Source organism: Lagenorhynchus albirostris, chromosome 9 (assembly GCF_949774975.1).
Source record: "Lagenorhynchus albirostris chromosome 9, mLagAlb1.1, whole genome shotgun sequence".
Taxonomy (NCBI): Eukaryota; Metazoa; Chordata; class Mammalia; order Artiodactyla; family Delphinidae; genus Lagenorhynchus; species Lagenorhynchus albirostris.
The window spans coordinates 53,526,786-53,549,032 of record NC_083103.1 but is presented as its reverse complement, the minus strand read 5'-3'; the positions used below and the strand labels follow the sequence as shown (position 1 = coordinate 53,549,032).

At 57.5% G+C, this 22,247-nt stretch overlaps 1 protein-coding gene across 10 annotated transcripts; it reads left to right on the top strand.

Annotated features, from left to right (window-relative positions):
• The first annotated feature begins 73 nt into the window (after window positions 1–73).
• WNT11 (Wnt family member 11) lies at window positions 74–21,642 on the top strand. Of its 10 annotated transcripts, none has more exons than XM_060160086.1 (6): window positions 74–343; window positions 4,196–4,378; window positions 11,747–11,982; window positions 13,561–13,838; window positions 16,556–16,848; window positions 20,828–21,642. In XM_060160086.1, exons 2-6 carry the CDS (start codon window positions 4,296–4,298, stop codon window positions 21,000–21,002), a joined length of 1,065 nt encoding a protein of 354 aa, XP_060016069.1. In that variant the 5' UTR covers window positions 74–343; window positions 4,196–4,295; the 3' UTR covers window positions 21,003–21,642. The 10 variants fall into 10 exon arrangements, with proteins under 10 accessions (XP_060016069.1, XP_060016070.1, XP_060016071.1 ...); XM_060160087.1 differs by having other exon boundaries at window positions 335–451; XM_060160088.1 differs by lacking the exon at window positions 74–343 and adding an exon at window positions 1,148–1,206.
• The last annotated feature ends 605 nt before the right edge of the window (window positions 21,643–22,247 follow it).

Below are 22,247 nucleotides of genomic sequence, written 5' to 3'. Positions count from 1 at the left end.
GGGTTTCGGCGCGCTGACGTGGGCGGATCAAAGCAGCTGCCCGTGCCTTATAAAGCAGTTCGGGCGGCCGGCACCAGAGACCGTGACGGGTGAGGCGGAGAGCTCCGGCGAGCGGGCGAGCGCAGGCCCCGGGAGCCGAGCGCCCTCCAGAGCAGCCTGAGTGTGCGCCCCAGTCCCCGCGGGACCCCAGCAGGCCTCTGCCCGCCGGGATCCCGGGCGTGCTTCTCTGGCAGCTCGCGAAGAGGACGCCCTCGCCGCCTGCCCAGCCCGGAGAGCTCCCGGGTCCGCTGGGGGCTGCGCTCGCCGCTCCCCCGCCCTCCTGGCCAGGCGAGCGCCCCAGGAGGTGAGCAGTGGCCGCGGGCAGCGGGCGGGCTCTCAGCGGGGACCTGCCAGGGCGCGGGGCTCGGGAGTCCGAGGGGGAAGGCGTGACCCCGTTGAGCAACCGCTCCCGGTAAGCAAAGCAAGACCTTCTCCATACCTCTCCTCCACGGCTCTCCCCGGCATTCCCCTCACCGAGCGCAGCCGCCGGGGGCTGGGGGCGCGGGCTTTAAGCGGATGAGCGGTGGAGGTGGGCTGTGCAGTTCCCGCGGCCCGCCTCGAGCCTTCCCGGCCCTGTTCCCCCCGATTCGACCCTCTCCCTCCCAGTCAGCCCGCAGATGAGGTCATGCCCGAGCCATCCCGGGGGTGAGGGACTTGGATCCTGTGGCAGAGGGTGTGTGTGGCGGGGCAGGAGAGGGAGGCAAAAGGTAGAGAACTACGGCAGCTCCTGCTAAATTGGGGGACCGGGGCGGAGACCTCGCTTTGAGACCTGCTCCCAGAAGCGACGGGATAAGGGGGAGAACCGAGAGTTTGTTTACAGACCTGAGCTCCAGGCTAGGGGGTGGGGAGGAGGAAAGTCCTGTCCCGGCCCCGAGGCACATCTGGAGCAGCCCCGAACATCTGGCTGAGCTCGCGCACGAGCCCCACACCTCCCAACTCTCGGAGCTGAGGTGCCTCCATGACCCTCACGGTCCATAGGGGCTTGGGGTCGGGCCCAGAGGGGGTAGTGGGAGGTGCCCCGAGTTACCCCACCCCACCCTTCCCACTTCCAAAATAACCCGTCTCGCGGGCCACCGGCGCATCGTCCGCAGCCCAACAGACACATCTCAAAAGACTCGCGGCCAGGGTCAAAACCGGGTTGCGGCCCCGCCTCGCTTGGCGTCGCAGGTAATCTTGAAGCAGAATCGGCGTCACCGGTTCTCCGGGTCGGCTCTGCGAGCTGCGCACCCGGAGACTTCAGCGCCGGCGCGCGGCGGGGACACTCAGCGCCGTCGCGCGGTGCCGGCTCCCGGCCCAGAGCAGGCTCATCCGGGAAGGGGAAGCTCGGCGTGTCTACGCCGGCTTTGCCTCAGAGGGGCAGCCGCCCTGGCAGCGGGGTTTCCAGGGCCTTCCAGAGCCCAAGCCTTACAACCACCTGTTAGAGCCGGGCCGTGGCTACTGCGCTCGCGGTGCCCAGAGTGTGCACCAGAGGTTTCCTCTGTCGCCCGCTGCAAGAGAGGTAGCTTGAACTTTATCCCCAGCGGGAGGAGGAAGGGACCCTTTATTTCTCCAAAGACACTGTGCTTTGACGCGGGCCCACTACGCGCCTGACCCCAAGGGAGGTTCCGAGCCGGGCCCGAAGCAAGGGGTCGGGCAGTTCGGAACTGACCACGGCAAGTGGATGTCTTATAGAGAGACCAGAATTGAGAGGGCACTTACTTTACACCTCATACCATCCCCAGAGGGGGGACACGGGGGTCCAGGAAGAGGAGGGGACTTGCCCAAGGTCCCAGGGCGCGGGAGGCTGCTGCGTATCCCACCTCGAACCCCGGTTTAGCGCCCCCTGGCGGGCCGGGGGCTCAGGGAGGCGAGGGCTCCCTGACCCGCGAGGCGCAGGCTGAGGGTGACCCAGCGGCCCGCGCGGCTGTCCTAGACACTCTGACACTGGACAAGAATAACCTGTCAGAACCCAGAGGCCCAAGCCAGGAGCCGCCTCCCCCAGCGACGTGCTGGGACAGCGAAGGGAGAAGCCCGGGACTACCGGGGCCGCTCCGAAAGAGCCGGGGGTAGCTTGGACGCCTGGGTCCCCGTGCGCCGTGACCCGGGCGGCCCCTCCTCTCTCTGGGCGAGTTGGGCTGGACACGGATCCCCTGCTGTGAGTCCGGGCTCTCGTCTCTCCGAGTGCAACCTTTTCTCCTCCCTACCCTGGAATGCTGGGCGCCTTAGGGGGGAGCCCACACTTTGGGAGGGGGTGGGGGCGAGGAGAGACAGTGGCTGGAGTTTTTGATCCTCTCCCCCCCCCCCCCGCCATATCCAGCCGATACTTTTCTCGTTCTCAGGAGTATGGTAAACTTTCAGGGCCAGTAAGACAAAAGGTTTGGATACAGGCTGGGTGGGAAGAGGTGGCACAGTTAGACTGCGACCCCCGCCTCCCCGCCCCCGTGCCATAATTCAGCAAAGTTTGTAGCGAGCGCCACGGTGTTAGGCGCCCAGCTGGGGGACTCTGCGGAGGAGAAAGAAAATGTAATTCAGAGTTTTCTCCCTGCCTTGCTCTGGGTCATGCCGAAGGTTCCAGGAAACAGTGGGATTTAAAATGTGTGTGTGTGTGTGTGTGTGTGCGCCCGCGCGCGCGCTTAAGGCGCACTCGTACATGCACACACTACGCAGGTAGACGTAATAGTGGAAACTTAGGCAGAGGGTAGTTCAGAAGAACCGCAGGCTACTGGAAGCTGGAAAGACCTCAGGAAATGCGTGAAGTCCAGTCCCTTGTTTTCATAGAAGGGAAAACTGAGGCTGGGGTGCTGGAAGGCTTGCCCAAGGTCACACATCCAGATGGGAAACCCCCCCCCACTTCTCGCTCAAGCGCCCCCACTAAGGCGCCTCCTTTTTCCAATTCCACAAACCCTTTAGAAAGGAATCCCTTTGTTTGCTCCTCCCCAGGGTAGAGGGGCTGAGGCTGTGTTTGCATCCGGGAGAACGCCAGTTGTTGGTAAATTTGGAAGAAGCTGGGAAGGGAGTTAAGGATGTGAAATGAAGAGGGGGAAAAAAAGGAGAAAAAGAAAAAAGCCGGAGAAAGCGACTCTGCGGCCTGCGGGCGGGGTAAGGGCTACTCCGCGGCCCCAGGACGCCGCCTGGCGGCCGGAGGCGGCATCGCGCCGGCCCCGTGAGCTTCCCAGCTTAGCTAAGGCCAGGCTGCCCAGCCTTGGCTCCGGCCTGGGCACCATCCGACCCTCCAGAAGGGCACCGCTAGAGGGACTCAGAGACTCAGGACCCTGAACAGCCTTCACTGTACAAAGACCTTTGCCATCCCATTTCTCATCCTCCCCTTCACAGGCTGAGAAACTGATGCCCAGAGCCAGCCCCCATTTCCCTGTCTTCTCACGGTCCATGATCTCACCGGACACCGGGTAGACATGCGAGTAAAACACGGGCATGGACCTGCCGCTCGCTGGCTGAACAACCCTATTTCACATCTCCGCGCCTCCGTTTTCTCATCTGTGAGATGGGGGCAGTGATAGTATCTATCTCCCAGGGTTGCTGGGAGGAAAGAATGCGATCGCGTTAGGTGAATGTTCTTTTTAAAAGGTGAATTATGTCCTAATCACAATTTGAATCACAATTGTGTCCCCAGTTTACAGAGGGGGTAAACCGAGGCCCAGCAGGGAAGGAGAATGGCCAGGCCCATAATAACTAACAATTAATATTGCGGAGATGAGTACCCAGATCCTGGGCCCCGAATCTGCTCCTCCCCTCGCCCGCCCGCGGTCTCCGCCCTCGACCCCCTTCGTCTTCTTTCCGTCCCTCTCGAGAACTGTGTGCCTATCCGGGCTTCTCCCTCTGCCAAATGTCTTTCAGCCTCGTTCTCTGAGGGTCTCTCTCCCTCTCGCTGTGTCTCTGCCTGGTTTCTCCGGAGTTTCTGGTCCTGTCGCCCTCTTCGCTTCCCGCCGGGACCGCACTAGGTGGACAAGTCCTGGGCCGCGCTCCGGAGGCATTTAATTCGAGCCAGACGCCGGCAGCGTCCCGGGCTGTGCGGGGCGGGAGGCTACGCCGGCCGCGCGCCCGGCCTCCCCGGGCCCCGACCCCTCCTTTGTAATTTGAATAAAACGCCCCCCCCCCCGGCGTGGCCCCCGCCCCGCGCGCAGCCTTAACCCGCTGCCTCCGCTCTCCCCGACTGCAGGCGGCGTGCGCGCAGGAGGAGCGACGGCGGCCGGGCGCGCGGCGGGACTTCGGCGCGGCTTCCCCAGGGTGCGACCCCCCGGCGCGCCAGCCGCGCGAGGATGAGGGCGCGGCCGCAGGTCTGCCAGGCGCTGCTCTTCGCCCTGGCGCTCCAGACCAATGTGTGCTATGGCATCAAGTGGCTGTAAGTAGGGCCCCGCGTCCACGCCCATGGGCCCCGGGACCCGTGGCTGGGGGAGGCGGAGAGCCTTAAGGGGCCCCCTGGATCGGGCCAGCGTGCCCAAGACCCGGGAGCAGAAGTTGCCTGGCGGTCTTGGCAAGTCACCCTTTTTAAGCCTCCTTTTCCTCCTCTGTTAAATATTGTCCTTACCTGCGGGAGGAGCAAGACAGGGCGTGGAGGACTATGGAACTGCCCTGTTCCGTGCGGCCGGAGGTTGCACAAGACCTCCACAGGGACAGATGGAAAAAGACCGTGGTCAAGGGGCCCAATCTCGAGGGTCTGCGCCCTGCACACAAGGCCTGCTCAATATTATGTTCCTTGACAGTCTCCTGACCCTAGCTGGAGGTTCTCAAACAGTCCAGACCCCTCCACCTGGGTGACCTTGGGGAAGTGTCACTCAGCCTCTTGGGAGCCTCAGCGTCCTCCTCTGTCAAAGGAGGGTAAGATGAGAAGCGGCTCATGAAAGAACCCCATAAACTGTCGGATGCTGAAGGGTAGTCCTTTAGATAGAAATTATTAATGGAGGGGTAAGTGGGAGAGAGACTCCTTTCCATCCAGCAGAAGGGAGTGCCTGCTCTGTGCTGGGCTGTGGGCAGGGAGGGCAGGGAGAAAGGAGTAAAAGCCAGCCCCTTCCTGGAGGAGCTGCCCTCTGGTCTGGAAGAGATAAGCCCAGGCTGTAAATAACTCCAAGTGCCCCGGGAGAGCCCAGGGCGGTGTTGTGGGAGCCCAGAGGAGAGGAGATCACCTGGTGGGGGGCACATCCTTGGGACCCTAGGTAGATTTCTCGTGGGTGGTGCTCCTAGGATGGGCCTGAGGAGTCTCTGGGAGTTTGGTGAGTGGGGGCAGTGAGAGAAGGGCACTTTGGGTGGAGGAACTCCCTGAGCTGTGGAAAAGTCCAGGACAAGACACAGCCTAGAGTTCCAGGTCGGGGCGGGGAGCCATGCAGATAAGACAGGCGTGGGACAGACTATGGGCTGGGGAAGGGCTTCGAGGACGGTTCATGGATTAGCTGGAAGACGGGGCAATAGTGGCTGGGCCACCGGCAAACAGTCTCGAGGTCACCAGCCCTACCCCTTCTGGGGCTTAGTTATCCATTAATTCTCTTGAGAGGAAAACCCCATCTTCTTGCATTTCTTGTTTGTAAGGAGAAGCCTGAGCTCAGCAGCTTCCCAGCCTGGGGGCACCAGCTCTTCTCAGTCAGTCCTGACTGATTTTATGAGAAATCAGCCGCTCTCCTTCTACTGCTGGTACCTGACACTGTCGCAGCTGGTGAGAACCTCTGATCAGGGAGCCCAAGCCCTCCTCACTCACCACCAACTTTTTACAGATAAGGAAACTGAGGTCCAGAGAGGGAAGGGCTTTGTTAAAGGGCCGGCCCAAGGAGGATCAGAGGCCGAGAACCGGGCTCACCCCTAGAGTGTTCTGGGGGACACTGCTGTAATTCCCACACCACGGTGGGACACTGCTGTAATTCCCACACCACGGTGGGACACTGCTGTAATTCCCACACCACGGTGGGACACTGCTGTAATTCCCACACCACGGTGGGACACTGCTGTAATTCCCACACCACGGTGGGACACTGCTGTAATTCCCACACCACGGTGGGAACGCACAGGCTCTGAGAAATTTACAGGCCCCCAAGCTGGCACGTGGCTGGGTAGGGTCTAAAATAGATGGCTAGTTCAGCCCAACATCCATGCTGTCCCCACTGCATAGCCCAGGCTGCCACAAAAAATGAGTGCAACTCAGTGTCTGCCTTAAAAGAGCTCCCAGCCTGTTGGGGGAGACAGACATATAAAACGTACCAAGTGGACTTTGGGCTGTGTCCTAGGAGAGGGAGCATGGGAGCCCAGAGGAGGTGTGGTTAGCCCCACATAAGGGAGGTGACTCTGAGTCTGGCTTCAAAGGATAGATAGGATTTCGATGGCCGTGGATGGAATGCAAAGCAGGCATCCTAGGCAGAAGGAACAGCAGGGGTAGGACGATGCGTGTGGGGAAACAGAGAAGCCAGGAATTATAGGAGCTTACTAGTAAATCCCCAGAGCTTTAGACATTTAACTTTGATAACACTCCTATGAAGTAGGTGACATTCTTATCGCTACCATTTTACCAATGAGGAAACTAAGGTACAGAGAGGTTAAGTAACTGGCCCAGGGTCACACAGCTAGTTAATTAATGGTGGATGTGGGATGAGAAGCCAGGGAGACAGGCTCCATGAAGCCAAACCTCTTTGATAGTGGTTAAACTCTTGCTGGAGCTGAAGTTAGAGGGGGAAGCAGGAGAAGGAGTGGAGTTTTAGAATAACAACTCTGTGTGTCTGTATATGTATGTGGCCTTGGTACATGTCAGGCACTGTTCTAAGCGCTTGATGTATGTTGTTTCATTTAAATCTCCCAACCGCCATGTGAGGTGGGTTCTGCCATCACCCTCATTAATCAGAAGAGAAAGTGGAGGCTCAGTGGGTCTTTAACGAACTGGGTGTCACACCTAACAGGCAGCAGAGGCAGGACTTGGAGTTAAGTTGGTGGCTCTGGGGCCTTTTGGTCACAGGGAGCCATAGGACAGTTGGGCACAGGGAAGGGTACGGTGGGGATGGGAAGCTGGGGACTCATCCAGGAGACTCAGCTGTCCTGGGGATGTCCCAGAGGACCCTGCTGCCCTGGGCTTTGGAAAGCGAGCTGAAGAGGAAAGGGGCATTTGACATGGGAAATGAAAGTAAACGTGGCTGAGTGACCCAGATTGCCCACTCACTGGGGACCTGAGACTCAGCTTGGGCTGTCTGTGGGGTAGGGGGTGAGGGAGAAGGGGTGGAAGCACCTGATCAGAAATAACCTGGGGGACCCCTCCCTACCTCACCTCCCACCCAAGCCAGGTGCTGGGAGACTCAGACCAGAAGTGTGGGCAGGGAGGATGGTTCCAGCCTTCTGTGAACCACGGGGGTTGCCCAGTGAGGGGAAGGCCTAGGGTGGCTGGGAGGACCCATAAAGGCCACTCCACCCACCCCGGTCAGCCCCAAGCCTGCTGCTTACTCCGGGGCTGGGCCTCTTGTGGAAGAGTCCTAAGAGACTCAGAAGGGACACAGCTGCCGCAGAGAGGCCAGGAGGAGCACCAGACCTGAGTTGGGAGGCCTGGGTCCCAGCCTGAGCTCTGCCAGTTCACTAGCCATGAGCCAGGCTTCAGGCAAATCAATCATGTTAGCCTCAGTTTCCTCATCTCTACAATGGGAGTGAAAGAGCCTTAGCCTGTGATAAGAGTCCTGGGTTCTAGCTTGGCTCTGCCTCTGATTGGCTGGCTGTGTACAGGTCAGGGCAAGCCCTGCCCTTCTCTGGGCCTCAGTGTCCCCACTTCCACAATGGGGTGGGGACGCTGAGGCCCAGCGAGGGGCAGTGACTTGCCCAAGGTGGAACGTTAGATGTGCTGAGCTGGAGCTGAAACCCAGGTCTCTGCGCCTCCCCCACCCCCACCATTCCCAGGAGAACCCCAAGTCCTGAATGAGAGAGACCTCGGCCACCCCAGCGGCACCCTGGGCATAGGCCTCGCCTGTGAACTCTCTGTTTCCTCCTGTCCTCTCTTCCACCCTCTCCCCCATGCACCCACCCCCAGATAAACCAAAATGTTTTCAATTAGGGGTGTGCTGCAGTGAGGCAAGCCGGAGGAGATGTCCAGACGGGTAACTCCCCCGCCTCCCACCCTATCCTTGATTACCTCCCCAAGGGGGCCTTAGTTAGAAACGGTCATTACCACTAATTACCAGATGACCGCATCGCCCTCCTCGGGAGCGGAATCCGCTGCCTCCCGCCTCCTGATCTCCCAGTCTGCACGCTCCCGCGAGCAGGCCTCCCCCAGCACGCCGCAGCTGGCCGCTCTGTCCCAGCCGCTCTCTCCGCAGCCCTGCGCCCACCCAGGACCTCCAGAATGCTTCCCGTTTGTCCTCTGCCCACCTGGGCAGTCTGTGCCTCATCTGGGAACATCCTCACCGGGTTTCCCTCATCGAACCTCTCTCACCACCAGCTGGGGAGGTGGATGCCTGATGACTTAAGAGATGGACAGACTGACCCAGAGTGGCCCAGGGTCCCCAGACCCCAGGATCCCAGAGGACCCCTGCTTGGGAGCCGCAACCTGAGCTCCCCAGGGAAAGTCTCAGCTTACGTTACCCACTTTCTGAGCAGGAGCCCAGGGGAAGGACCTGGGAGGCAGCCACCCTGCATGAGCGCCTGCTGTGTGCCGGGTACCGTGCTGGGTGTTTTCTCGTGTATCTCCTGTAATCCTTCCTGTTGTGAAACAGAAAAGTGGCTCAGAGGGGGAGGATGGAAGCTGGGCAAGGGTGATGGGCAGAGCAGGCTCAGGACAGGCTGAGCGTGGACGGCCCCAAGCCCAGAAGAGAGGGGACCTGGGAAGGTGAGGCCAGGTTTGAGGGAGGATAGTGTCCAGAGGAGGCCGAGCGCCTGGGCACTGGAGCGCCTCAGCGTCCTCCTCTGTACAAAGGGGGTGATAATCTCCCAGGCCCCTCGGGCATTGTAAGAATGGGATGAAATGAGAGGCTCTGTAAACTGGGGAGTGCTGTGCCCACCTGGGACAGTGGGTCCATGCGCGTGGACAGTGTTTGCTAGGTGGTGGCAGAGGGGCTGTAACAACCAAGAAACAGGCTGAGGGGATGATATCTGTCCCTGTGTGCTCACCCCTCATCCAGTACGTGTTGCCGAAATTCAGGCAGCAGGTTCCCCAGTCATAGGCAGGGTCAGGCAACCATGCCTGAGGTCCGCATCCAGATACACCAAAGGTTTCTTGCCTCATGCCTCGGTGGGGTAGGGATGGGCCAGGGGTCGCAGTGAGGGAAGATGGCCCAAGATACCCACAGTCAATCTCAGACAGGCTGGGTTGTGCCACTCCAACCACAGACACCAGGCCATGCCCACTTGCCCTGGGTCTGCTTCCCAGGCCTCGGGGATGATTTCTGTATTTTGGAGGTGTAGGATGAGTGGGGCATGGCAGAGAGAGGCAGCAGGAAGCAAACTAACTATTAGTACTCAGTGTAGCACCTATGAACTCATTCAGCCCCTACAAGACCTCCAGGAGTCCCCAGTTTTTAGTTGATGCTCAGAGAGGGGCAGCAGTTTACCCAGGATTGCCCAGCACATAGAGGCCATAGCTTGAGCCACAACCCAGGTCTTCTGACTCCCTCCCATTTATGAATGCCCCGAGTGCTTTCCATCCATTGTCATATTTAAGTCTTGCCATCACCCTCTGAAGTAGAATTTATCATTTTCTTATAACAGGTGAGGCCCAGAGAGTTTGGGTAACTTCCCCAGCTCACACAGCTGGTGCGCAAAGCCTGAGCTCTTCCCTGGGCCAGCCCATGAACTGGAACATCTGGGCCATTGCCTTATAACTGGTGATAGGTCTGTGCAGCCGTTAGACGAGGAGCTCCTTGAGGAAAGGATCTATGTCTGGGAAGAGTTGGTGCTTAGTAAATATTTCTTGCACAAGTAAATCAAGTTCATTTATTCATTTAGGTACAGGTGCAAGGGGAACGGCATTCCTGGCATCAGGAAAAGCCTGGGCATACGCGTGGTAGTAGGGCAGTCCCTGTCAGAGAAGCCAAGAGTCTGGTGTGGCAGGTATTAGGACACACGGGGGACAAGGACGGGAGGCCAGAGAGGGCTTTAGGGCCAGGTTTTGAGGGGCCTTGAGGTCAGATGGAAGCCCTTGGCCTTGACTGAGTGGGTGCAGGAAGCTAAGGTAGGAAAAGGCCACCGACGCAGTAATCTAGTAGCTTCCATCACAGAGCCCTGACCATGATGTGTCAGCCCTGGGCAGAGCATGTGACCCACATTGAGCTAATCCCTCAGACAATGCTGGGAGATTGATGGAGAGGAGAGGCTACCTGACTTGCTCAAGGTCACAAGGGGAGTGGGGGTGACAGAGCCAGGAGTCTGCCCAGGCCCGTGCTGTTCTTTGGCACCAGGCTGCCTCTCTTGGGATCTCAGGCCAGGGCCTCGAGGAGCTGGGCCTCACCAGGTCTCGGTCCTGACGCTGGGTGAGGTCTGCTGTGGTCCCAGCAAGTGGGGCACCTAGCACTTGGGCCTGAAGATTGGCCCCTTCTTGCCACCTGTCCCTCCAGGGTCTCTGCTGGGTTTCCGAGGACCAGCTGGCCCTAGGGTAGGGGGTGGGTCTATGTGGAACCCTTTAAGGCTGTGGGGTCCCTCTAGCCTCCACTTAAGAGGAGGGGCTGCCTGATGCAGTCTGCTCCTCAGAGAAGGCCTGGGAGGAAGCTGAATGCAGGCTCGACCCCTGGTCCTAGAGTCTTGGAATCCCAGTGCCCAGAACCAGGATCTGGAAGCTCTTAGGTCCTATAACATCACTAGAGGTCACAGGGACCCCCTAGGCCAGCATTTCCCAAAGCATGGAGGAGGTCAGCACTCCTCAAATATAGGGTTTTGTGCTCAGCAGACTTGGAAGTTAAACAAAACCAAGCCTGTCGCTTTGCTGCAGGACTTCTCAGGGCCTTTAAAATGTAAATGTGCATTACTAACTCTTCAAGGCGGGTTGTAGTATATCACATCCCCCAACTGTGCTTGACTGACCATGGATCCCTTTTTTCAGAGTGTCTCCCTGGAACCCATTCTGGGAACTACAGTTTAGAGGTGTAGACACTGAGACCCAGAGAGGGACAGTGATTTATCTAAAGTCACATAGCAAGTTAATGGCTAAGTCCAATTTATCAGCAAACTGAGTGGCTCTTTAATCTTTTCATGAATCTCTTGCCTGTATGTGGGATCTTACAGCCTAATAAATGGGTTTAATAATTAAACGAAGCCATAGTGGGAAGCTCCTAGCTCACACTGTGCATCTAGTAAATGGTCCGTTAATAGTATGTATTACCATGACGATGATGATATAATAATCCAGCACTTAGCACAGCGTCTAGCATTGTTCAGTACTGAATGAATGTTGAATGAAGAGTAATCATTCACAGCTGTGTGGGACTAAATAAGGCAGTGGATATGAGTGCTTTGTGAGCTATAAAACTGTTTATTGTTAGTATAATTATAATAAAGCTTAGGTAGGATGGGGGCCAGGATCCTATGTTATGAATGAGGGCATAAGGCCCAAAAAAGGACAGTGATGTGCCCAAGGTCACACGGGGGCGGGAGGGGGAGCCGTTACTCTGCTGGGGACAGTGCTTGGCCTCCTGGTTTCCCAGCTCCTTCCAGCAAAGGCTCCAAGACTGGAGGAGAGGCTGGGGCCGGCACAGCGGGTGGAAGCAGCATGGCCCCTCACGGCCCTGACTGCCCTTCCATTGGTTGCTGCCTTTTGGCCTGTGTGCAGGGCGCTCTCCAAGACCCCGGCGGCCCTGGCACTGAACCAGACGCAGCACTGCAAGCAGCTGGAGGGCCTGGTGTCCGCGCAGGTGCAGCTGTGCCGCAGCAACCTGGAGCTCATGCACACCATCGTGCACGCCGCCCGCGAGGTCATGAAGGCCTGCCGCCGGGCCTTCGCGGACATGCGCTGGAACTGCTCCTCCATCGAGCTCGCCCCCAACTACCTGCTTGACCTGGAGAGAGGTAGGGGGCCAGCGGAGGCTGCTAGGGCCTGCGGAATGCATGCAGGTGGGGTGGGGTGGATGAATTCAGGCATAAATCGATGTGTGTTTAGATAGGTGGGTGAATGCATGGATGGATGGCTGGAAGTGTGATGGGGGGATGAGTGAATAGCTGGCTGATGGATGGGTACACGGATGGGTGGTGGACATGGGTATTGGGGCGTGAATTGTTGAATGAATGAACATATAGTGAGTGAATATACCAGTGCGGGGAGCCTGAATGACAGTACAAATGCACATGTACCCCTCACGCCTGAACAAAGGAATGAATGATGCAGGAAGACTCTGGGGGTGGGGGGTCTGTAATGAGAATGCGACTGAGCCTGCCCTCGGGACAGACAGGTGTGGAGCAGTTAATTCTAGACCATCCCGACTGAAGGTGCTGGGAAAGGCACAAAGTGATGTAGGGACTAAAGAACATCTGTGGAGAAGACTTCCCGGAGGAGGTGACTTCTGGGGGTGGATTTGGGGGTCCTGTGTATCATAGAGAGGCTTTTGAAGGGTAGGAATGCCCCAGTGGATCTCATCTTTCCCCCACACGGTGACAGCTAACGTTTGTGCAGCACTTTACAAAGCCTCCTTCCTTCCTGAATTATCTGAGCTCCAGAGCAAGCCTGTGAGGTAGGTATTTTCATTCCCACTCTACAGTTAAGGATACTGAGGCTTGAGAAGGGGAGTAACTTGCTTGGACGCAAGGCCAGGACACCCCGCTGCCAAGGCACGTTGGGCTCCAGCTTAGTTTGCTGGGGCTGCTGTAACAAAGGCCCACGCACTGGGGGGCTTCTGACAACAGAAGAATTGACTCACGGTGCTGGAGGCTGGAAGTCTGAGGTCAGAGTCAAGGTGTCAGCAGGGGTCCCTCTGAAGACCCTGGGGGAGGATCCATCCCTGCCTCTTCTTAGCTTCTGGGGCTGCCGCAGGCTTCGGTGCTCCTCGGTGCTCCTGCATCACTTCAGTCTCTGCCTCTGTCCCGTGGCCTCCGCCCTCTTTGTCTCTGTATCCCAAATTCCGTCTTCCTATAAGGACACCAGTCATTGCATTAGGGCGCACTCTGCTCCATCTAATGACCTCATCTGAGGTCAGTTACACCTGCGGAGAGCCTATTCCTAAATGAGGTCACATTCACAGGGACCAGGGGTCAGGACTTGACCATATCTTTTCAGGGGACACATTTCACCCCACAGCGGGCTCTTTGCTCACTGGTCTTTGAGGAGCTCAGGGACTGGGCCTTCTCTTCCCGAAAGCAGCCCCTAACGCTGGGTGCAGGGCAAGCAGGGAGGAAAGTGCAGCATGGTGAGTGTGTGAGTGAGGGTGTGCCCTGGGGGGCTGGCTTTGCGTGCTTTGTGAGAGAGTGTGCGGGTCAGCTAGTGCGTTTGGGGGAGGATGGGGGCGTGACAGATGAATGGTCGTCGTGCCATCCTCCACCTGCTTGCTGCCCCTGTCCCCACCCGACCCCGCAGAGGCAGGCGGGGGCCCTCAGGTCTGGGCAGGGTCCTATCCCCGGGTCGCCCGCCCCGGCTGACCCCACACCTCCCCACAGGGACCCGGGAGTCAGCCTTCGTGTATGCGCTGTCGGCGGCCGCCATCAGCCACGCCATCGCCCGGGCCTGCACCTCCGGCGACCTGCCCGGCTGCTCCTGCGGCCCCGTCCCAGGTGAGCCACCCGGGCCCGGGAACCGCTGGGGAGGATGTGCGGACAACCTCAGCTACGGGCTCCTCATGGGGGCCAAGTTTTCCGATGCTCCTATGAAGGTGAAAAAAACAGGATCCCAAGCCAATAAACTGATGCGTCTACACAACAGTGAAGTGGGGAGACAGGTAACCACCCCCACCCCCCAGATGGTTGTGCTTGTGCCGATTGGCCGGAAAAGGGCCGCCCAGTGTGCCCTGGTGGAGGGGTGGCGGGGGGACGGGCCCTGATCCACCCACACTGATGTGCTCCTGGCCTCCCCTGGCTCTTCCCTCTCCAGCTGCTTGGGGCTTGCCTGGCTCCTCCTCCTCCAGGGGGTCCACCAGGATTTGGGCTGGAGAACGTCGGTGGAGCAGAAGGAGCACTGAGCTGGGAGTCAGGAGCTCTAAACTCACTGTGTGACATTGGGCGAGTCACTTCCTCCCTGGCCTCAGTTGTTCCCATCTATAAAATGGGGTGGGTTGGTGCTCTCTGGTCCCCATTGGTCACGTTCCTCAGGCTCTTCCTCTGGGGCTCTGGGCCAAGGCCGGTGTGGAAGGAAGCATGGAGAGGGCTGCGGAGCAGCAGACCCTTGCTAAAGGGTCGTCTCCTTGGATCTAATGGGGACTCTCTCCCAGCTCCAAAACCCACCCCAACCTCCTAAACACGGTTTCCCCTCCATGTCTGTTATTATCAGTGTTGCATTAATTCCTCACCTCATTCCACAGGAGGTTGGGGTGAATGCATAAGTGAATGAATGGACCTTTTTATTTTTTGAAAATTAAAAAAAAAACAACTTTGTACCAATCGGTGTGCCAGACACTGTGGTGGGTCCTTGTTTAGTTTTCTCTCCCGTAGTGCACAAAACCACACTGTGAAGAGGTACTGTTACCCCTCCTTACAGATGGGGAACTGGTCCTGGAGGGGCAGAGTGTCCGGTGTGGATGACATCTCATGACCTCTTCCCTGCAGCCCCGTTAGGCCCATTATGCAGAAGCACCACGTGGGGCAGAAGGAACTTAGTTGGCTTGGCCAAGGACACACAGTGCAGTGGAGCCCAGGTCTATGGGACTCCAGGTCTAGAGGTTTCCTTGTCCTCACCTTCCTCTCTCTCTGGTCTCCCTCTTGTAAGGATTCTAGGACGTCCAGGCCATTTTTGGGCAGTTGGGGAAACTGAGGCCAAGTCACCCTGTGGATCTGTAGCAGAACCTGGCTAGGGACCCAGAACTCCTGCCTCCCAACCCTGCTGGCCCACCCCCCCACACCCTTGGAAACCCATTGGGAGCCCTTCACCCAGCCTCCTGCCCAAGAACCCAGCCCCACTCCTGCCCATGGCCAGGCCTGAGCCTCATGCTGCCAGGGGTACAGCCGTCCCGTCCCACAGTGCAGTCCAGACAGGGTCCTCAGCCTCAGAGGCACATCAGCCCTTTCCCAGGGGCCCTGATGCCAAGGAGCTGGCCTCCCTGGGGCCGTCTGCAAGGGCCCGGGAGGGTAGATGACAGCGCGGTCAGCACCGGCACCATGGCCTCAGGAAGCCTGGGCCCCTTCCCGCCCTCTGAGCTGAGGAGCTGAATGTGGTTTACCTCTCCTGGATGACTCAGAAGTACCTTGTGCCCTTGGGAGGCTGAATGTGCCCTGCAGTCGGGTTCACTTCATTATGTGCTCTCCACAGGCTTTGCTGAGACAGTTCCAGACTCTAGACCCAAGTGGACTCCCTCATTCCCCACTTCCTGGCACTGTGAGGGGTAGGGAGCCCTGGGACCTTGACCAGCTTCCTCACTAACTCCCTGTGTGATTTTGGGCAAGTCCTTGCCCTCCGTGTGCCTCAGTTTCCCCATCTTTTTGATGCAGGGGTAGGCCCAGGGGACCCATAACCCTTGCAGTAGAGTACACAGGGCAGGCGGGGGGGTGGGCAGAGGGATCTGAGTCCTGTGTGCAAGGAGTTGGCGCTTAGCCTGCAGAACTGAAAGGCCTGCAGAAGGCGTCCCAACTCATGCCCCTCAGGTACGCAGGGAGAAACTGAGGCCCGTGGAAGATGGTGGCACAGAGTCACTTCCAAAGCCAGGGCTAGTGTCTCCCCAGGCCCCAAGCCCAGGCCTCCCCTCTCCACCATAATTCTTACTTAGACTGATTTTTCAAAACCAAATATTGATTTAACTTTTGTAGTTCACAAAACTCTTTCATATATGTCATCTCGTTGAATCCTTTCAACGACTCTGCAAGGTAGCAGTTACACACCCGCTCAGCACATGTGAAGACAGGCAGCAGAGGGGACGGCCAGCCAGGCCAGGGCCGCCCCCCACAAGCACCCACCTCTTGCCTCTTCTTCCCTCCTTCCCTTCCTTTTCTTCTCCCTGCCACCTTCTTTTCAGCAAGCATTTTGTGAGAGAGAAAAAGCATAGAATAATGAAAAGCCATGGCTTTTGGAATTGCCCTCAGACCTGGGTTCAAATCCCAGCCCAAGATCTTCTAGCTGTGTAGCCTTGGGCAAGAGACTCAGCCTCGCTGAACCTTCATTTCCTCTTTTTTAAATGGAGAAATGAATGATATCCCCCATGAAGGGCTTCTGTGATGATGAAGCCATTTTAAGTGTGAGAGCACTTGGTACACTAGGTGTATAGATGGCGTCCGTTAGCCCTGCAAAAGCCACTCTCTTCCTGCCCCTCCCAGCTGCCCCCCAGGTTGGAGGAGGAGCTAAGGACCCACAACACCCCCCAGCTTTAGAGCAAAAAGCCCTGTCACTTGAGGCCCGGAGCAGGTGGTGACTCCCTGAGAGCACTGGCAGGCAGAAGGGTGGGGCAGGGCCCCGGGGCAGGCCAGGGAGGGGGCTCTGGCTGCCCAGCCCGACGCCCTCCGCTGTCCGCAGGCTCTGCGTGCCTCTTTGGAGATGAAGTGTAAGTGCCACGGGGTGTCCGGCTCCTGCTCCATCCGCACCTGCTGGAAGGGGCTGCAGGAGCTTCGGGATGTGGCCGCCGACCTCAAGACCCGCTACCTGTCGGCCACCAAGGTGGTGCACCGACCCATGGGCACCCGCAAGCACCTCGTGCCCAAGGACCTGGACATCCGGCCTGTGAAGGACTCGGAGCTCGTCTATCTGCAGAGCTCCCCTGACTTCTGCATGAAGAACGAGAAGGTGGGCTCCCATGGGACGCAGGACAGGTAAGGGCCCGCCGCCAGCTTGGCAGGAAGCATCAGCCATGTGGCACATGCCCCATCCCAGCTCGGGGCTAGGCACACAGTCAGCATTCGGGGAACGGAGTCCCCGCCCAGTTGAACGCCAGGTGGAGGTGTGGGGTCCCAGGGGCCCCTGGCAGAGCTCCTGGGCATGGCTGTTATGTACCTTGCTCAGGCAGGGGCTCCTGGGGAATAGAGGCTCGTGGGAGGCCCCCATCCACCTGCCCCCTAGAGGGGAAGAGACAGTGACTCTGTTGGGGGACAGGGGCTGGGAAAGAGGCTGCCTGACATAAAATAGATCCTCAGTAAATGTCCATCAAATGAATAAGCGAAGGATAAATGTCATACAACCTGTGAGCTGGACCAATGAACTGAGGCACAAGGGGAGGTGGGAGCAGTGGCCAGCCCGTGGCCGCATAGGAAGTCTGCACAGTGTGGAGCTGGAACCAGGACAAGTGCTTTTCAGAGGGGCAGCAGGAGAGCGAGGTCGGCCTGCATTCTGTGGACAGACGGCGCTCCCATGCCCCCGCCTGCGTTCACCCACCTCCCAGATCCCAGCTTTCTCCCCCCGGTCCCCCATTTCAGAGCCAGAGCTGGCGTCCCTACAGCAGGTCCCATCACAGCTGCTGAAGCCGATTCAGGACAGGAGAGAAGGAGGGAGCCAGTGGTGACTACAGACCTACTATGTGCCAGGAAGGGCTGGTGAGGATTCAGGGGAGCAGCTCTTCCCAGAGATGGTTCAGGAGGAACCCAGTCCTGAAATGCTATAAAGAAATAGTTCTGCAATCAAATACGTTTGGAAATTCTCTTTGGCGATTTGCAAGGCACGAGAACATATTAAAGGCTCTGAGGAATCCCGCAGTAAAGGATCTGTCTAAGCCAGTGTTTCCCAGAGGTGTTTGGCTGTGGAACTCTTTTATTAAGGAGCCCCTAATAGCATTCCACAAAACTAGTGTTCTTCCAGGTTAAAAGAATATTGAACCAGAGTGAGGGTGTCTGAGAACGTGTCTGGCACATAGTTGGTTCCTGGCCAGCTTTTGCTTCCTCCTCAGCCCACGTTCCTGTCTCCAGGAGAGGGGGACTGCTTTGGGGGGCTCCATCCTCACAGGCCAGGGCAGCAGGCTCTGCAAGGAGGCCCACGCTCCCATCTGGAGGCCAGATTGAGAGACTCAGGCAGAATGAAGATGGAACCAGGTCAGGCCAGGGAGACAGGAAGGAGCGAGAGTCTGGGCTGAGGCAGCCAGGGTGGGTGTGATGAGGATGGGGTTGGGGGGAAGATTCTAGAACCCAGAGGACCTGGGGGAAGCACACTGAGGACCCCAGAGCAAAGAGAGGGTCTCCCTGGATCCACGGGGCGGTGCGTGTGTGTGTTTGTGCGTGTGTGTGTGTGCGTGTGTGTGTGTGCGTGTGTGTGTGTGCGTGTGTGTGTGCGCGCGCGCGCGCGCACATCAGGGAAGGACAGTTCCCACCCTGACGCTGCAGTTTCCTAGCTATGGGACCTTGAGCAAATCCCCTCACCTACCTAAGGCTCAAGTCTCGTCTTCTGTGCCAACAGGATGATACCACTCACCTGGGAAGGTTGGCAAGTGATTCTAATCACATTTACGGAGCAGCCCCTCCTTGCTGGGTGGTGTCAGTGCTGTAGGAAGGGTTTGTGAATGACAGTCTCCCCTCCCCAAGGCTGCCAGGCCTCTTCCTTCCCAGCTGTCCCGACTCTGCACCTAGGACTTGCCCCCAAACTATTGACGAGGAGGCCCCATTCCACAGCACCAGCTACCACCCTTGCTTTCTCAGAATGCTATCCCCCACCGCCCCCAGGCTTCCTGCCATGCTCAGCTCTGGGCCTCTGCAGACAGCTGTATGGGTCAGCTCTTCCTGCAGTAACAAACAGCCCTTACATCTCAGTGGTTCACAACCACAGACACTTCTTACAGCATTACATGAGGCTCTGGCAGGCACCAGGGATGGGGAGGGACATCAAGTGCTCAGACTGTGACAGGGAAAACGGGGAGCCCAGAGGGGCCCTGACTCAGCCTAGACATCAAGGAAGGCTGCCTGGAGGAGGGGAAACGTGAGCTTTACTAGATTAGGGATTTGGCGGGTACAGGGGGTTGGATGCAAATGAGCTTTGTTAACTGTAAAAGGCAGGTACACAGGTGGTACACGTGGCTGGGCCCCTAGCTGGGCAAGATGCCCTCCTCAAATCCAGCCTGGTGAACTGAAGCCTCCTCAGCAGTTCCTATTCCAAACTCTGAAACCTGCCCTTTCTCCAGGCCCCAGCCTCCCCAGCTCCCCCTCACAGGCACCATCACGGGTCTTGTCTGGCTCTGGGGTTGGAGGCCATGTTTCAAACATTGCATGTCAGGGACCCAGAAATAAAAATGAAACTCTGCCCCCTTCCACTGCCCTTTCCTAGAGGAGTCATCCAGAGACCTTCAGGTTCAGGCTAGGGAGACTAATGGTGTCGAGTGACTAAACAAAGCCCAGAAATGTTAAGTGACTTGCCTTAAGTCACACAGCCAGTAAGAAGCAGAGCTGGGGTTTGAACCCAGGTCTGTCTGGCTCTGGGGCCTGTGTTCTTTCTGCTCTTCCCTCCTGCCCGGAACTGCTTCCAGTCCCCACACGCAGGTTGCCGTCTCCTCCTGACTCCCCCTCCAAAGTGCTCCCCTGCTTCCCTCCCCATGGCTCCTTCCCAGCTCAGGCTTCAGCTTCTCTTACTCAGCTGCTGCTGGCAGCAGCCTTCCTGGCCTCCCTGCCTCCAGCCCTGCTCCTCCATCCATCTCTCAGTCCCCTTAGATTAGGTCAGGTCAGGGTGTTTGTCCTCCTTGCCCCCAACACCCTTTCTCCTCCCCTTCATCTTAGATTCCTGTTCATCTTTCATGCAATGGTCTGGATGATCCCTCCCCCTCCAGGAAGCCTTCCTGAGCTCTCAAAGACCCCGTGCTCACCCTGTGTGATGCTGGGCAAGACTCTTCCCCATTCTGTGCCTCAGTTTCCCCATCAGGAAATATGAGGGTTGGATTTGGTCATGTCTAGGGCTTGCCCACCTCAGACATTCTGGGATTCCTTGGTCCACATGGCTGTGGGGATCCAGCCGCATCCCATGACAGCATCCCTGTCGAGCCTAAGCCCAGCTAGATGAAATGCCAACCTGCACAGATGTTTCTTCGCTAGACAGAAGAACTGACGGCAAGGATATTTGGGTTTTATAGCAACCTTCAGCGTCTTCTTTGCCCACAGGACTGATTCAGGAAGAAATGCAGCCCCTGGCAGCCCATGGGTTCTCTGCCCTTTAGGGTGGGGAGAATATGCACTGGATTTGGTTTCAGGACCCCTGAGCTTGAGCCCTGCTTATCCACAAACTCCTGTGAGACCTTGAGCAGGCCTCTGCCCTTGCTGAGCCTGTTTCCATCTGGGAAAAATGGGCATAGTAATTCCACTGACCCAAAGACCTTGCCTGCCTCGGATAAGATGAAATACTGGAGGGAAGCGCCTGGTTCAAAGGGGGCAAATTATTGACGGACCCTCTGTCTCCACCAAGAGAGTGCCAAACGCTCAGTTTGCCTCACATCTGATGCCATTTGTTTGTTTCAGAATTTATCCTGGGATTCTAAAAGTAAAAACGATCTTTACGCTTGTTACAATATAATTAAGGATTAAATACGAAGATAGGATTATTAGACAGTGGCTTGAGACACTTTCAAGTATTTAGAAGTAGAAGATATAGGAAAAGAGACAAAGGAAACAAAACACCCCCTCATTTTGACGAATGCCTATTGGAAATATAGGGAAAAGTGAGAAGTACCCCTGGGAAAGAGGCTTATTTTAAATTCCCCAAAGACCAAAACACCGTCCAAGGGGGACTGAGGCTGCAGCCGTGGTCAGAGGAGGCTGGGGCTGCCTGGCTGGGAGTGGAGGGACTGGTGGGTGACAGGATGCTCACTGACCTCCCCTCCCCCTCCAGGCAGTGCAACAAGACGTCACATGGCAGTGACAGCTGTGACCTCATGTGCTGTGGACGCGGCTACAACCCTTACACAGACCGTGTGGTCGAGCGGTGCCACTGCAAGTACCACTGGTGCTGCTATGTCACCTGCCGCAGGTGTGAGCGCACGGTGGAGCGCTACGTCTGCAAGTGAGGCTGCTCCGCTCCTCGGGGACCCTCAGAGGCTGGCCAAGGGGCCTGGAGACGCCCCATGGATTTTGGCTTGTGAATTCCAGATGCTAGACGTGGAAGGAGGCTTGTCCTCTGCCTCCACTTGGAAACCACCAGGAACAGAAGGCCGGGCCACCCGGGAAAGAGGGCCAGGACATCAAAGGAAACCGACAAGGTTAAAAATAACCTGGCAGCCCGAGGCCCTGGAGTGCCACCTGCTGCCTTCCAGGCGGGTCTAAGAAGCCAGGGGCATGGGTTTGGCAAGACTGGTACAGACTCGACCTCTCTTAGCCAGAGACTCCAGCATCCTGGGAAGTGGGAGGTCAGCCTCTCCTCACCAGAATGTTCTGCAGGCCTAGCCCTCGAGACCCCCGGCCCACCCCAGGGTCTGAGCCTACTGGGCCCACCACATGGAACCACTAGCTTGGGTTGTAAATGTTTCCTTGTTTTGTTTTGTTTTTCTTCCTCTGGGATGTGGGAGCTACAGAAATATTTATAAAACATAGCTTTTTCTTTGGGGTGGCTGGCCTCAATTCCTCTTTATATATTTTATATATATAAATATATATATATATATATGATCTGTATTTTAAACAAGCTCTTTAAACAGCTGTATGAAATAAATGCTGAGAACCCCAGGCCGCCCCTGCAGTTTCTGGCCTCCTCAAGTGAGCTCAGAGGATCCTGGGGCTGGTTGGGCGAAGTCTCCGGTTCCCAGGCGAGGCGGCGTCCGATTGATGTTCCCCACACGCTCCACCACCCAGCTCAGGCCCCAGCCTCCTTGTAAGATCTCCCGGTCAAGGGCGAGGACAGACGTCTTGAAACCCAAACCCAGCTGGCAGACTCTTTGTTCCCCAGGGACACACATGCAGGCGCACATAGACTGGCTGTGTCATCAGACCTGCTAAGTGGCTTCAAGAGAAAACCTACCCGGGAGCTGGGAATGCAGACCTCAGGGAGGTGGTGGCAGAACCACGCCCCAGCTAGCCCTAGCAGGGTTTCTGTGTGAAACCTGTAGGGAGGGCTTTTCCCTCCCTAGCCTCAGTTTCTCCGTTTGTAAAGCTGGTGGTGGAAATTGAGGGGTGGTTGGAAAAGGCCCCCAGCTTCGTGTCTGGACCAGGCTGGCTGCAGTGGGCGTGGCTGGATTCCTGTTCTGTTTTGAAGGTGAAGCCATTAGATTTGTGCTTTTCATGGCTGTGGGACTTAAAGGCGAGGAGGACCGAGAAGG

What these genes read in the sequence shown, in the direction of transcription:
- WNT11 (XM_060160086.1), top strand. Translation starts at nt 4,296, where the DNA reads ATGAGGGCGCGGCCGCAGGTCTGCCAGGCGCTGCTCTTCGCCCTGGCG. An exon ending in CCTGCTTGACCTGGAGAGAG is followed by an intron (nt 11,983 to 13,560) that starts GTAGGGGGCCAG and finishes ACCTCCCCACAG; the next exon opens with GGACCCGGGAGTCAGCCTTC. An exon ending in ACAGTGAAGTGGGGAGACAG is followed by an intron (nt 13,839 to 16,555) that starts GTAACCACCCCC and finishes CGCTGTCCGCAG; the next exon opens with GCTCTGCGTGCCTCTTTGGA.